General features: G+C 37.8%; 1 protein-coding gene across 1 annotated transcript; it reads left to right on the forward strand.

The window, feature by feature from the left end:
• Window positions 1–843: 843 nt before the first annotated feature.
• On the forward strand, window positions 844–14278 carry irf4b (interferon regulatory factor 4b). The gene is given in 10 exon segments (XM_079830651.1): window positions 844–888; window positions 1019–1216; window positions 3234–3420; window positions 3565–3650; window positions 3738–3840; window positions 3923–4030; window positions 7478–7810; window positions 13797–13909; window positions 13999–14099; window positions 14101–14278. Coding segments are annotated over 9 exon segments (1293 nt in total). The 5' UTR covers window positions 844–888; the 3' UTR covers window positions 14165–14278.
• The last annotated feature ends 1331 nt before the right edge of the window (window positions 14279–15609 follow it).

The following is a 15609-nucleotide window of genomic DNA, read 5'->3' on the forward strand; positions in this document are numbered from 1 at the left end:
CACTAGATGCCGCTAAAATTCACGCACTGCACCTTTAAGACATGAAGATTTTTTTTCACAGAAATACTTTTTTATTTTTATTTTAAAAATGTAATTTTGATGATCACAGATGAGTTTTAAGGGAGACAATTATTGCTCAAACAGTTGCTCACCTGTCTAATAAAGCATCATATATTAAAGCATCTTTGGTTTTTGAGGGTAACGGGGTATGATGTCTTTGAGCGGTCCGTGTCCTGGTTAAAATCGCTTATTTCTCTGGATTTAAACATTCTTGGAAACATTTGGGATAATGTAAATAGACAAGTCACCAATATATAAGGTTTTAGGATATTTTAATCCAAAAATCTTACATATTGTGCCTTTTAAAAAAAGATAATAAAGGCTTGTTGGCCACCTGGAACATCTTTCAAAACAATAGTAAATTCATAAAGCTATCTGTATTCGCCATTTAAAAAAAAAAAACATTACGATTTATTAATATATTCCAGAACGTGTTTTAATCTGTTCTGTGTGATTCGACATAATTTTGCGCCCACTTTGGAATCTAGACAAAGATTTGGACACACTATCAGCTGACATTTTAACGTCATCGAATTAAAAGAAATGAAAATTCTTTAATTAAACTCCAAAAGTCCCGTTGAAGTGTGCGTGGGCTTATAACAGGCTACCATATGAGCAGCCCCCGCGTGCTTACGGGACGTCCGTCATATCTCACGCGCGCTGCAGGTGCGTGGAATCATGTGTGTGTGTGTGTGTGTGTGTGCGGCGAACGCTCCGCCCCGTATAAGCAAACGATTAAAGAAAAGTCGCGGTCGAAAGCTGAACTACGGTTACTGACACATTTCCAAACTCAGCTCTGAAAGAGTGCGGCTCCTTTACTTTCTGCAAGTAGGCATATGTTCGTTGACTTCCTTGCTTTTTTAGTTACTTATTTATCTACTTGTTTGAACCATTTCGACTTTCACATTTATTTCGGTAACGAAATCAGCTGAGTGATATCCTGCGTTTCTCTTCTCAGATGTGTTCGGATGAAGAGCGCACGATGACGGGGGGCTCCGGTAACGGAAAGCTGCGTCAGTGGCTGATCGAGCAGGTGGACACCGGAAAATACCCCGGACTCGTGTGGGAGAACGAGGAGAAGAGCATCTTTCGGATTCCGTGGAAGCACGCGGGCAAGCAGGACTACAACAGGGATGAGGATGCTGCGCTCTTCAAGGTACAGATGCCAGGAACGACGGGAACGCGTTATTTCTCCCATTGGGTCTACTCGTGTTGCAGACAGATAAGATCAAGTGCAATTCTTAAAAGACAACGCGTATATGTGTCCAAATTCAATTTTTTTTATATTTTTGTGGGGCTTGAAGTAAAAAGGTGTGGTAACACTTTATTTTACAGTGTCATATTCTATAATACTATAGTAATAACTATAAATTATGCATGATTACATGCAACTAACCCTCAACCAACCCATAAACCCTATAGTAAGTACATGTAGTTACTTAATATTACTAATTAACCTTACCATGTGCTAACACTTTATTTTACAGTGTCATTTTTACCTGTTACATGTAGTAATAACTCTAAATTATGCATACTTACATGCCACTAAACCAAACCCTAACCCTATAGTAAGTACATTTAGTTACTTAATATTACTCAATACTTAAATGTGTGTAACAAAGTCACCTTAAAGTGGTGGGTTACACTTTATTTTAAGGTGTCATTGTTACAGTGTAATTATATATTTAAGTATTTAGTAATATTATTTAACTACATGTACTTACTATAGGATTAGTTGCATGTAATTATGCATAATATACTGTTATTACTACGGTAAATACATGTAACATATGTAACAAGGACACTGTTAAATAAAGTGTTACCGTATATTTTTGTGGGGCTTAAAGTTAAAAAGTTGTGGTAACACTTTGTGTCATTGTTACATAATTATAAATTATGCATAATTACATGCAACTAACCCTCAACCTAATCCTAAACCTATAGTAAGTACATGTAGTTACTTAATATAACTCAGTACTCAAATGTATAATTGTAACAAAGTCACCTTAAAATAAAGTGTAACCTGTAACTGTTCAACGTTGTAAATAACCCATCTTATTAAGTGGCTGAAATTAATTCAGTGTTTGCATAATCACACAGTTTGCCCTTTTTATTGTGAGAATGAGAATTGAGAAATTATACATTTTTCAAAATGTTTGATTTTCAGGATTCAAGATTTTGGAGGGAAAAAAAGTATTTCAAAGCTTTTCTGAAAACAATAATTCAATTGTATCGTTAAGGTGGAAGGAAAGTACTGTTTACTTACTGTTATACCACATTACATTTTTAGCATATGCAAATCAAAATGTCTTGGAAAAGTGTATACAAACCAATATAAAACAAAGATTACATTTCTAGGAATTTGCCACATGCATTTTATACCAGATTTCTTGAAATATTTCTAATTTTATTGACATCTTTGTACACTGTAAAATCGAATTAGACTTACTTTTTAAAAAAAAGCATGCAAACAGATTGCCTAAGTGACAAATAATAGTATGTTGTACTGACAAATGCTTAGTTAGTATAGTTGACTTACACAAGAGTTCTAGTAACTAAAAAATAATAAATCAAATGTAACCATGTTTTGTTTTGCATGCTGAATGTTGAAGCATGATCAATTGCATGATATTGTCACAAATATAAAAGGTGTTTATCATTATTCGACATGAAAAATGATAGTTCAGATGATTTAGTAAAAAAAAAAAAAACATTTTAAACCAAATGAATGATTTCACATCAGTAGGAAGAGAATTACAATTATATAAATGAAGTTCCAAGTGCCCGACCAAATGAAACACTGATCACCATCATGGTGACTTCAAACAAAACATCTGAGGAAAACCATCACTAGTTTATAAAGTCAGCTCCCTCAAATTTTTCAGTTGTATTGACAATTCAACTTTCAAGATGACTTTGGGGAAATGAGTGAATGCGACTTGAGAAGGGGAGGAAATGAGTGAAAAGTGAATTGCCCCGCCTCAAAGACTGCCGCTCAAACCAATCAATTAACTCGGGTTTTCTGAGTAACCAAGGCATAGTATGTGAATAGTGCAGATTACTAGATTTTACCAAGTGAACTAAAAAGTGCTAGTTAGAACAGCTGTTGGATTTGACAGTGTATCTGATTGACCCGTATGTTGACCTCTCGGTTTGAACTCGTTTTCCTGCAGGCTTGGGCACTATTTAAAGGCAAGTTCCGCGAGGGGATCGACAAACCGGACCCACCGACTTGGAAAACACGTCTTCGATGTGCTCTCAACAAGAGCAATGACTTTGAGGAGATTGTGGAGCGTAGTCAACTTGACATATCAGACCCCTATAAAGTGTATAGGATTGTTCCGGAAGGATCCAAAAAAGGCAAGGGGGAGCATCTAAATGAGCACATAAGCACTTGTGTGCTCTCATATTTCTTCATAATGTATATGAATGACATCAAACAGATTAATATTTCCTTGGATATCTGATGAAAATAATAAAATATACAATATTTCAATGTTGCAGGTCCCAGATCTCTTGATGATTCACAGTCTAATTCAAGCTCACCCATTTATCCAATACACCCCCCTTATGCACCAGCACCTTCTCAGGTCAGAATCAAGCATCTTCCTAGTTGTACTTTGGCTTGAGTGTTCAGACTTTGCCCTTCAGATCACTATACGCGCTTGTCATTACAGGTGTGCAACTACATTTCTCCAGCAGAGAGAGGATGGAGGGATTACTCCGCCCTGTCTGAGATCCCGTACAGCCAGAGCCCCTATACACCGCGCTGGGACACTGGTACGGGCTTACTGTGTGTGCTTGAGAGAGAAAGTGCGTTCATGTAGCATGCAAGTGCTCTGACATATATCTGTATGTGCAGGGTACCAGTTCAGTGGCTCCTTCTTCAGTTGCAATGCATCCGATCCACAGCCCTCACCCTTCACCCTGGACACCAGCATGAGATCCGCGGAGGCTCTGGCCCTCTCAGGTACTGTACACGCTCAAACATAATCATAAACACAGAGGCATTTACAGGCTCAATGGGAATGGATTGATTGGTCTTCATGATTCGATACGTTTGATACCGATTTTGCAACCTAATTTGGGTTGTTTTCAGGACCTGAGTTACACAAAAACTACTCAAACACTGGGTTGTTACGACTGACCCAGGACCTGAGTTACACAAAAACTACTCAAACACTGCGTTGTTACGACTGACTCAGGAACTGAGTTGCACAAAAACTACTCAAACATTGGGTTGTTACATCTGACCTAGGATCTGAGTTACACAAAAACTACTCATACACTGGGTTGTTACGTTTGATCCAGGATCTGAGTTACACACAAACTACTCAAACACTGGGTTGTTACGTTTGATCCAGGATCTGAGTTACACACAAACTACTCAAACACTGGGTTGTTACAACTGACCCAGGAACTGAGTTACACAAAAACTACTCAAACACTGGGTTGTTACGTCTGACCCAGGATCTGAGTTACACACAAACTACTCAAACACTGGGTTGTTACGTCTGACCCAGGATCTGAGTTACACAAAAACTACTCATACACTGGGTTGTTACGTTTGACCCCTGATCTGAGTTACACAAAAACTACTCAAACACTGGGTTGTTACGACTGGCCCAGGAACTGAGTTGCACAAAACTACTCAAACACTGGGTTGTTACGTCTGACCCGTGATCTGGGTTACACAAAAATTGCACAAAAACTACTCAAACACTGGGTTGTTATGTCTGACCCAGGAACTGAGTTACACAAAAACTACTCAAACACTGGGTTGTTACGTCTGACCCAGGAACTGAGTTACACAAAAACTACTCATACACTGGGTTGTTACGTTTGACCCAGGATCTGAGTTACACAAAAACTACTCATACACTGGGTTGTTACGTTTGACCCAGGAACTGAGTTACACAAAAACTACTCAAACACTGGGTTGTTACGTCTGACCCAGGATCTGAGTTACACAAAAACTACTCATACACTGGGTTGTTACGTTTGACCCAGGATCTGAGTTACACAAAAACTACTCAAACACTGGGTTGTTACGACTGGCCCAGGAACTGAGTTGCACAAAACTACTCAAACACTGGGTTGTTACGACTGGCCCAGGAACTGAGTTGCACAAAACTACTCAAACACTGGGTTGTTACGTCTGACCCGTGATCTGGGTTACACAAAAATTGCACAAAAACTACTCAAACACTGGGTTGTTATGTCTGACCCAGGAACTGAGTTACACAAAAACTACTCAAACACTGGGTTGTTACGTCTGACCCAGGAACTGAGTTACACAAAAACTACTCATACACTGGGTTGTTACGTTTGACCCGTGATCTGAGTTACACAAAAACTACTCAAACACTGGGTTGTTACGTCTGACCTAGGATCTGAGTTACACAAAAACTACTCAAACACTGGGTTGTTATGTCTGACCCAGGACCTGAGTTACACAAAAACTACTCAAACACTGGGTTGTTACGTCTGACCCAGGACCTGAGTTACACAAAAACTACTCAAACACTGGATTGTTACGTCTGACCCAGGATCTGAGTTGCACAAAAACTACTCAAACACTGGGTTGTTACGTTTGACCCAGGATCTGAGTTACACAAAAACTACTCAAACACTGGGTTGTTATGTCTGACCCAGGACCTGAGTTACACAAAAACTACTCAAACACTGGGTTGTTACGTCTGACCCAGGAACTGAGTTGCACAAAAACTACTCAAACACTGGGTTGTTACGTCTGACCCGTGATCTGGGTTACACAAAAATTGCACAAAAACTACTCAAACACTGGGTTGTCTGACCCAGGACCTGAGTTACACAAAAACTACTCAAACACTGGGTTGTTACGTCTGACAAAAACTATCCAAATACTGAAAAAATAACCCCCCAAAAAATGACCCAAAATTCTCAACCCAAGATGTGGGTAGAAAATATACCACAATATTTTTTGTAATCGCCTCCCCAGACAGCAACATAGCGTCGACCCAGACCTGGTACATGTGGATTCAACGCGTCCCAGATGTGGGCCGGATCTGGGCCAACACTGTGTGTTGCTGTCTGGGGAGGCGATTACAATATCGACAACAGTTAAGAATCACAAAATTATAATGTATAGATTTGAGAAAGATCACATTTAAAGTCATGTATTGTGAGAGTGAAACTGTAGGGGGGACTTCGGCTGATATGGTACTGCATTCCGAGGTGGACAAAGTACACAACTCCATTACTTGAGCAAAAGTAAAAGTACTATTGTTTAAATATTACTCCATTACAAGTGAAAGTTATAAAGATAGATTTTTACTTAAGTAAAAGTACAGAAGTACTTGCTTTTAAAAGTACTTAAGTATCAAAAGTAAAAGTAAACGCATTATTTTATTATCGTTGCATTGTTGTTTGAATGCACGCTGTTCCATCATGGTGGTTTAAGCCAGTCATGCTCCATCTGACATGCTAGCATACCTTGAACTCATTTTGTTTAAAAGTTACAAAGCTCTTATCAAAGTCAAAATCATACTAGAAAAAAAAAGCTTTTTACATTGTGTTTATTTGACAGGATTATGTCAAAACATATTTCTGAAAGGACAGTTAACATTATTAGTCCAACTATGTCGCTTTTGCATGCTAACTAACATCATTGTCAAACATTACCTATGCGTTAGCGTTGTATCCACAAGGCTATGGCAACTTGGCGGGTAAATCTATAAAAATCATTTGACCGACCATATTTCATACCAGTGTTCATTTTGATTTAGTTTTAGTCAATTCAGATGACTAAAATGTTGTAGTCAAAAGACTGTTTTAGTTTTAGTCTAGTTTTAATTGACTATAATAAGATTTTAGTAGATTCAATAGACTAAAATTCAGTACTTGTGGTCTGGCGTCTGAGAGGCAGCTTTCTGTGTGCACTTTCGTGTCGTCGCACTTCTTCAGACTTATCCACGTCTGCTCTTCTGAATTTTAACTTTTAAGTATGACTATAGTTGCGCGCACTGCGTCTGGGAACTGCCGCCTTCTATTTTACCATCCATTGATTGCTGTTCAAAAAATACTTGGAAATCATTGAACTTCATGTGATCCTACAAGAGTGATTACTGATAGGCTGTCTGCAAAAAAAAAACAAATCCTGTTTTAAAGAAGAAAAATCATCCACTGACTTTCAAAGCGGCTACGACTTTCTACTTCGAGGGCCTTGATAGAAATGTAGTGGAGTAAAAAGTACGATATTTGTCTTTTAAATGTAGTGAAGTAAAAGTCATAAGTTTCCAGAAACAATACTACTCAAGTAAATGTACTTAGTTACTGTCTACCTCTGACTGCATTATATTTGTTCCTAGTTGTCTTGACATCAACTTCTCCCATTATGATATAAGGTTTTAACTCATTTGATCTTCGTCTCGATTAGATTACCGCCTAAATGTGATGGTGTTTTACCGGGACACTCTGGTGCGAGAGCTAACCGTGAACAGTCCAGAGGGCTGTCAGCTGGGCCCTAGCAGAGAGGGACAGGCCTTCGCTTCACCTGGGACCCCAGAGCCGGTTGAACTCCTTCACGCTGAAAGGGCTTCTCTGGAGCGGGGCGTTTTACTCTGGATGGCCCGTGATGGGCTCTACGCCCGCCGCCGCTGCCCCGGCCGGGTGTACTGGGAGGGGGCTCACGCGCCACCCACTGACAAACCCAACAAGCTGGAGAGAGAGGAGGACTGCAAACTGCTGGACACTCATCTGTTCATAACAGGTTAGTTCATGGGGATTCATTATGACTGATGTTAAAAACAGGTTACTTTAAACTATCACTCATCTTTCTCAGAGACCTCATATGAGTGTTAATGCACTTCTTGTACACGTCGTCATATCTCCAGTAAACAAACACATCAAAGCTTTTACAGTAAACAGTGTGTCACATTATCTGCGGGTCGATATTTGGTGTCGGTCTTCTACGAGTTACAACTCACTCACGCCCACCTCCTGTCTTCGATTCACTGATTGTTGTGATTCTCACAGAACTTTCCAGCACATGATGAATACAACTCAAATACCACAGCAATCACATGTGACCTTAAAAGCTCACCGTGTGGAAAGTAAATAGAGAATGAAAAAGAGAAATAATTACAGAAAGAGATGAGATCATACGCTCTACCACATGCGTAGTTTCCTGCCATTTACAAATGAGTACCGCAGCTAAAATATTCAAGATTATAGTTGAAGGATTTCGGAGAATTCTGTCATTTTTAATGCTGACATTTACACAAACATTCTGGGTTAAACTTTTCAGAACTTTGTGGTCAGCAAGATTTTTTTTTTTTTTTAAAGAAATTAATAGTTTTATTCAGCAGGGATGCATTAAAGGGTTAGTTCACCTCCATAGGGAGCAATGACATTTACACTCTCCAGATCCATTAATGAACTAAACACATATTTAAATCAGTCCATGTGAGTACAGTGGTTCAATATTAATATTATAAAGCGACGATAATATTTTTAGTGCGCCAAAAAAAACTAAATAACGACTTATATTAGGGCTGTGCGATATTGAAGAAAAATGCAATATCCTTGTTAAATAATGCAATATTCGATAAGCGATACGATATTGCTTTAAGTGTGTAAAATCCATTTAAATTATATTAAAAAAATTATTTAAAAACTGAGAATGATACCATTTATCTGTTTCACATTCTTTCTGGGAAAAGAAAGCATCGCTACAACTTCTGAAAGTGACCAGCAGTTTTTTAGCAAAAATTCATGTCACAAATCTGATAATATAATTTTAACATCAACGTAAACAAACAAAAAATTGAAAAATACCAAAAACTCTTTGCTTGACTTGGTAATATATAGTTATAATCAACCTAAAACTTAACATCAAGAACATCCAGGTAAACAAACACACCTGAACTAGAGCTGGACGATTATTTTTGTAGATATTGTTGATATTGTTCACATAAAGCATAACCGACTGTGTTTACATGAATGCTCATCAAGACAGCCATTTTGACATATCTGTGTGTGTATTTGACAGTTCGGGTGTGTAACACGACACGAAACAGAACTGAAGGGATCTTTCAGAGAGGCGGCTTGTGCGCACGTTTCGGTGTGTGTGTCAGACAGCACGAGTCTGCAAGGAGTTGTTTTTCGCAAGTTATTGCGTTTAATAACACTTTTTAACGTCAAGCAAGTCACATTAGTAACAGTCGTGTGCCCAGTGTATTCTCTGCTATATGCGTCAACCTAAAACTTACACTTTTCACAATGTTGAAGTAGCCTATTAAAATCATTCAGATATTGCGCGCCGCTGCAATATGCATATCGCGATATGATTATGTACATTTGCGATATTTCGATATATTGTGCAGCCCAAACTTATATAGTGATAACTGATTTCAAAACACTGCTTCATGAAGCTTCGGAGTATATCGAATCAGTGAGTCGATTCAGTGGTTCGGAGCGGCAAAGTCACATGATTTCAGCAGTTTGGCGGTTTTACACGCGATCCGAATCATGATTCGACTGGCTGATTCGATACACTCCGAATGCTTCATCATGTTTTGAAATCGTTTTTTTGGCGCACCAAAAATATTATTGTCGCTTTATAATATTAATATTGAACCACTGTACTCACATGGACTGATTTAAATATGTGTTTAGTACATTAATGGATCTTAATGTACTAAATTTGTGTTCATTTATGGGTGTGGAACGGCATGAGGGTGAGGAATTAATGACATTATTTTCATTTTTGGGTGAACTATCCCTTTAAATTGATCAAAAGTGACACTAAAGACACTTGTAATGTCACAAAAGATTTCGGTTTCAAATCAATACTTAACTTTTTATTCATCAAAGCATCTATAAAAATAGTTTTCACAAAAATATCAAGTTGTTTTTAACACTATAATAAATCAAATCATCACAGAATGTTTTCTGACGGATCATGTGACACCGAAGACTGCAAAAATATTTCACAATATTACAGTTTTCCCTGTATTTTTGATCAAATAAATGCACAATGGTGAGCATACGAGACTTCTTTCAAAAACATCAAGGGCCGGATTTACTAACAGCTTACACCAGTGTTAAAAACTACTGTGAGGATTGACTAAAGACAGGCGGTGAAACATTAGCGCTGTAAAGCCGTGGACAGGGTTATTTCTGCGGCTGGACTTACTGCATATGCATTTGTAGGAGTTTCTCTTTCAGACGCAGTATTTATATGAATCATGAGGTGATTTACTGAGGTTGGCACTCCTCAATGTACTGGAGTTTGTGCCCAGAGCTGGGTAGTTACATGTCATCTGCATAACTTACACATTAAAGGGTTAGTTCACCCAAAAATGAAAATTCTGTCATTAATGACTTACCCTCATGTCGTTCGACACCCGTCAGACCTCCGTTCATCTTCAGAACACAAATGAAGATATTTTAGTGTAAATCTGATGGCTCTGAAAGGCCTCCATTGGCACAATGGCACGGTTCACGGTTCATGGTTCTAAAATAACTTTATAAATCGGCGACAATAGTTTTTGTGCGCAAAAAAACCCTAAATAACGACTTACATAGTGATGACGATTTCAAAACACGGCCTCATGAAGCTTCGAAGCGTTATGAATCAGTGAGTCGAATCATGATTCGGATCGCGTGTCAAACCGCCAAACTGCTGAAATTTGGCGATTCAAACCGCTGAATCGACTCACTGATTCATAACGCTTCGAAGCTTCATGAGGCCGTGTTTTGAAATCGTCATCACTATGTAAGTCGTTATTTAGGGTTTTTTTTGCGCACAAAAACTATTCTCGTCGATTCATAAAGTTATTTTAGAACCACTGTAGTGAGATGGACTTTGTAACGACGTCTTTAGTACCTTTTAAGGGTCTTGAGAGTGAACCGTGCCATTGAGCCAATGGAGGCCTTTCAGAGCCATCAGATTTACACTAAAATATCTTCATTTGTGTTCTGAAGATGAACGGAGGTCTTACGGGTGTCGAACGACATGAGGGTGAGTAATTAATGACAGAATTTTCATTTTTGGGTGAACTAACCCTTTAAGTACTTATAATCAGGGCTCACCAGCCACTGGGGCTAGTGGTCTTCCCAAGTTACTCAGCATTTTCACTGCACACAATGTTGTTGGGAAATTTGTTGTTGGCTATATCATGTAAATGACCACTGTACACACCCAAATCAAGTCTACATGAAATGTATAGTGGGTGGGGTGGGACGCATAACTGATGATGATTGGTGGGTGGGAGACTAGGTTGAGTTCACACACACACACACACACACACACACACACACACACACACACACACACACACACACACACACACACACACACACACACACACACACACACACACGCATATGCACAGTCACACACACCAACAACCAAGAGGAGTCAGAGCGATGGCAAGTCCAACGACTTCAAAGGTAGCTTTCGCAAACTGGAAGTATAGGCGCTACTTTTCCCTCGTTGAGGTGAAAGGTCAGAATGTTTATGTAACGTGCAGCTTATGTCCAGGAAGAAAGAGTCTCTCCACGCCAATGTCCAGTAATTCTAATCTAATGAAGCCTCACATCATCACAGGCCGCCACAACATGAGTGGCTAAAAACCCAGGGGATAACGCGAGCTCCACTACCAAAGGAGTAGTATAGTACTGATAATATTTACACAATATGTACACTATATTTACACTATATTTACACTATATTTACACTATAGTAGGTCTACTGATAATATTTACAATAATGTATTGAATTTGATAGGTGTCCCTCACATTGTCCCACAGCAACATTACAATAGTGTACATTAATAAATAATGTTTTATAATAATAATAATTTATTCTATTTAGTGTCCAATTAATGCATTTAACATATTTAATATTGGGGGCATCCAAGTTATTTGACATATTTGAACATTTGAAGGGAAAAAAAAGTAACACAGTAGTTACTTTCCCTGGTAATTAGTTACTTTTATAATGATGTAACTCAGTTACTATTTGTAAGAAGTAACTAGTAACTATAACAAATTAGTTTTTTAAATTAACGTGCCCAACACTGAACATGACAGGTCATTTTTTTTAGCTCTAATACATTTGTGTGTAAAGCTAGACAGAGTAAACAGTTGCTTGTCTGGGGAAGAAAAAAAACTTGATTATAACAGACGCCTTTTGAGAAGAAATGTTAAACAAATGACAAAAATATTCAGCCAAATTAATAAGCTTTTGTCTAATTTCACCATTTTGATTTGAAATAGGCCTAATATTAACAAAGCCGTTTTCTTCATATTAGGCATAAGATTAATAGTAATGAATGTGTGCATATTTTAAATTAATAATTCCATGTGTAGCTCTCAGTAAATAAAAATGTTAAGCTTTTTTCAGCCTGTATAGGGCATAAGATTAGTAATGAATGTGTGCATATTGTGAATCAATTTAATGCATTTAGTTACCTAGCTTTCCTGTTAGCCTTCGAAAATGATTAATAAAACATATAAATGTCAGTTAAACATATGTTTTACTGTCTTCACTGACAAAAATGGAAAAACTTTATCAGTCATTATCTGCCCACTGACATGGTTATAGCGTTCAGAACATCTTAAAATGCACATATGTATAGATCATAGAAATAAAAATTTTCTCGAGGGGCCATGCCCCCGAAACGAAATAATAAATAGCCAATATCCTAATATGAATACTAATAAGCTACTAGTTAATAGTGGGAATTGGACCCTAAACTAAAGTCTTACCAACTTTTTTGCTGGATTTACAGAAATCATTTCACTTTAACAAGTGTTTCTCAACATTGCATATCTAATCAACTCCTGATTCCCACATTATTATTTGAATTATCAATTTTATCTATCAAAATGATATATTTTATTATTTTGAGTTATTTAATCATGTATTACTGCCTTTGGAAGCATTAAAAAATACAAATTCACGACATTTAATATTTACACGAATTCCTGAAATCTTAGGTTAGGTCAATAATCAAATTAAGTCAATAAAAATAATAAGTTCATGGTTTTTATTTTAAATGTATTTATTTGTTTATTTATTTACCCAATAGCTTTTCATTAAACTCATGAACCCCAGTCTGGGAAACCCTGACGTAATGTAATATTTAATGCACTTCATGTTGTTGATAACAAAACATATAATATATATTTCTTTCTCTTTGTATTTTTATATCATTATGGTACAAGATTATTCTACTCTAATCAGTGTGATACACAAGTTAGGTCAAAAGTAATCTAAAAGTAATCCAAAAGTAGTCAGAACCTTAAATATGTAATGTAATGGATTACATTACAAACTATAATTTTTGTCACGTAATTTGTAATCAGTAACCGATTACAATTTGGAAATAATCTACCCAGCTCTGTTTGTGCCATTATTTACCACCCAAAAAAAGCACGTCTTTAACCAGACATTAATTTGCGCTGCTCTTGGTAGATTGCGTCGGTCTTTATGGAAATGATCCGGCTGTTCTTTCATTTGTGCAGAACTTTCCACTCCCATCGGTGCGTTTATGGGATTGCGCTCCTACGCTAATTTGCCCGGTTTAGTAAATCTGGCCCTAAAAATCATACCGACACCAAACATTTGAGTGGTAGTGTAGATCTTCTCTAGATCCCTTCTCCCTCTTCCATCCATTTGCTGGTGTTTGTTTATCTCACTTACCATTGGCTGTGAATGACCGTCTCCTGCTCTGTTTGTCCTGTAGAGTTGCAGAGTTACGCCCTGCACGCTCGCCCTGCTCCATGTTCCCAGGTGCTGCTGTTCTTTGAGGAGGACAGTCCTGATGCTCAACGGCCAAGAAGGACCTACACAGTGCAGGTTCGTCTTTGGTTCTGGTTAATACTGATGAACAGTCATGAACAAAAACATTATATTAATGTAGTCTGAATTTGCTCTTTATGTCACAGGTTGAGCCACTGTTTGCCCGCCAGCTTCTCTTCCTCAGTCACCCGGGCAGCATGAACTACATCCGCAGCCATGAGCTCTCACACCTTCCCCCTGAACACACCGACCCAAGAATACCACAGAGTCACTACGCATCACCATAGCAACGGCTCTCAGGATGGACTCTGACGGCTTGTCACTCGGTGCTTAACCCTGGATTAAAGTCTTATTTAACCCTGGATTCAAGTCTTGTTTAACCCTGGATTCAAGTCTTGTTTAACCCTGGGTTCAAGTCTTGTTTAACCCTGGATTAAAGTATTGTTTAACACTGGGTTAAAATCTTGTTTAACCCTGGATTCAAGTCTTGTTTAACCCTGGGTTAAAATCTTGTTTAACCCTGGATTCAAGTCTTGTTTAACCCTGGGTTAAAATCTTGTTTAACCCTGGATTCAGGTATTGTTAAACCCTCGATTCAAGTCTTGTTTAACCCTGGGTTCAAGTCTTGTTTAACCCTGTATTAAAGCTGTGTTTAACCCTGGATTAAAGTCTTGTTTAACCTTGGGTTAAAATCTTGTTTAACCCTGGATTAAAGTCTTGTTTAACTCTGGATTCAAGTCTTGTTTAACCCTGGGTTAAAATCTTGTTTAACCCTCGATTCAAGTCTTGTTTAACCCTGGGTTCAAGTCTTGTTTAACCCTGTATTAAAGCTGTGTTTAACCCTGGATTAAAGTCTTGTTTAACCTTGGGTTAAAATCTTGTTTAACCCTGGATTAAAGTCTTGTTTAACTCTGGATTCAAGTCTTGTTTAACCCTGGGTTAAAATCTTGTTTAACCCTCGATTCAAGTCTTGTTTAACCCTGGGTTCAAGTCTTGTTTAACCCTGTATTAAAGCTGTGTTTAACCCTGGATTAAAGTCTTGTTTAACTCTGGATTCAAGTCTTGTTTAACCATGGGTTAAAACCTTGTTTAACCCTGGGTTAAAATCTTGTTTAACCCTGGATTCAAGTCTTGTTTAACCCTGGGTTAAAATCTTGTTTAACCCTGGATTCAAGTCTTGTTTAACCATGGGTTAAAATCTTGTTTAACCCTGGGTTAAAATCTTGTTTAACCCTGGGTTAAAATCTTGTTTAACCCTGGATTCAAGTCTTGTTTAACCATGGGTTAAAATCTTGTTTAAACCCCTGGATTCAAGTCTTGTTTAACCCTGGGTTAAAATCTTGTTTAACCCTGGATTCAAGTCTTGTTTAACCATGGGTTAAAATCTTGTTTAACCCTGGGTTAAAATCTTGTTTAAACCCCTGGATTCAAGTCTTGTTTAACCCTGGGTTAAAATCTTGTTAAACCCTGGATTCAAGTCTTATTTATGGCAAGTTTAAATCCTGGATTGCTGGGATAGTTATAATTTACTCTCTCTCATGTTGTTACAAACCTGTATGCCTCTCTTTCTCCTGTGGAAAATACTCAACACTGGTGTTGACTTATGATTTTGCACATGGTTTGTCTGAAAGCATATTAAAATCATAGACATACAAACAACATTCAAAACTTGATTTTCACAACAGGGGGTCTTTAAAATGTTTTTAAAGTGCCATTTATGTCTATTCAATATGCAAAAACAAGAATGTTAACTCAGG

This window comes from Gobio gobio (assembly GCF_949357685.1).
Source record: "Gobio gobio genome assembly, chromosome: 12".
Classification (NCBI taxonomy): domain Eukaryota; kingdom Metazoa; phylum Chordata; class Actinopteri; order Cypriniformes; family Gobionidae; genus Gobio; species Gobio gobio.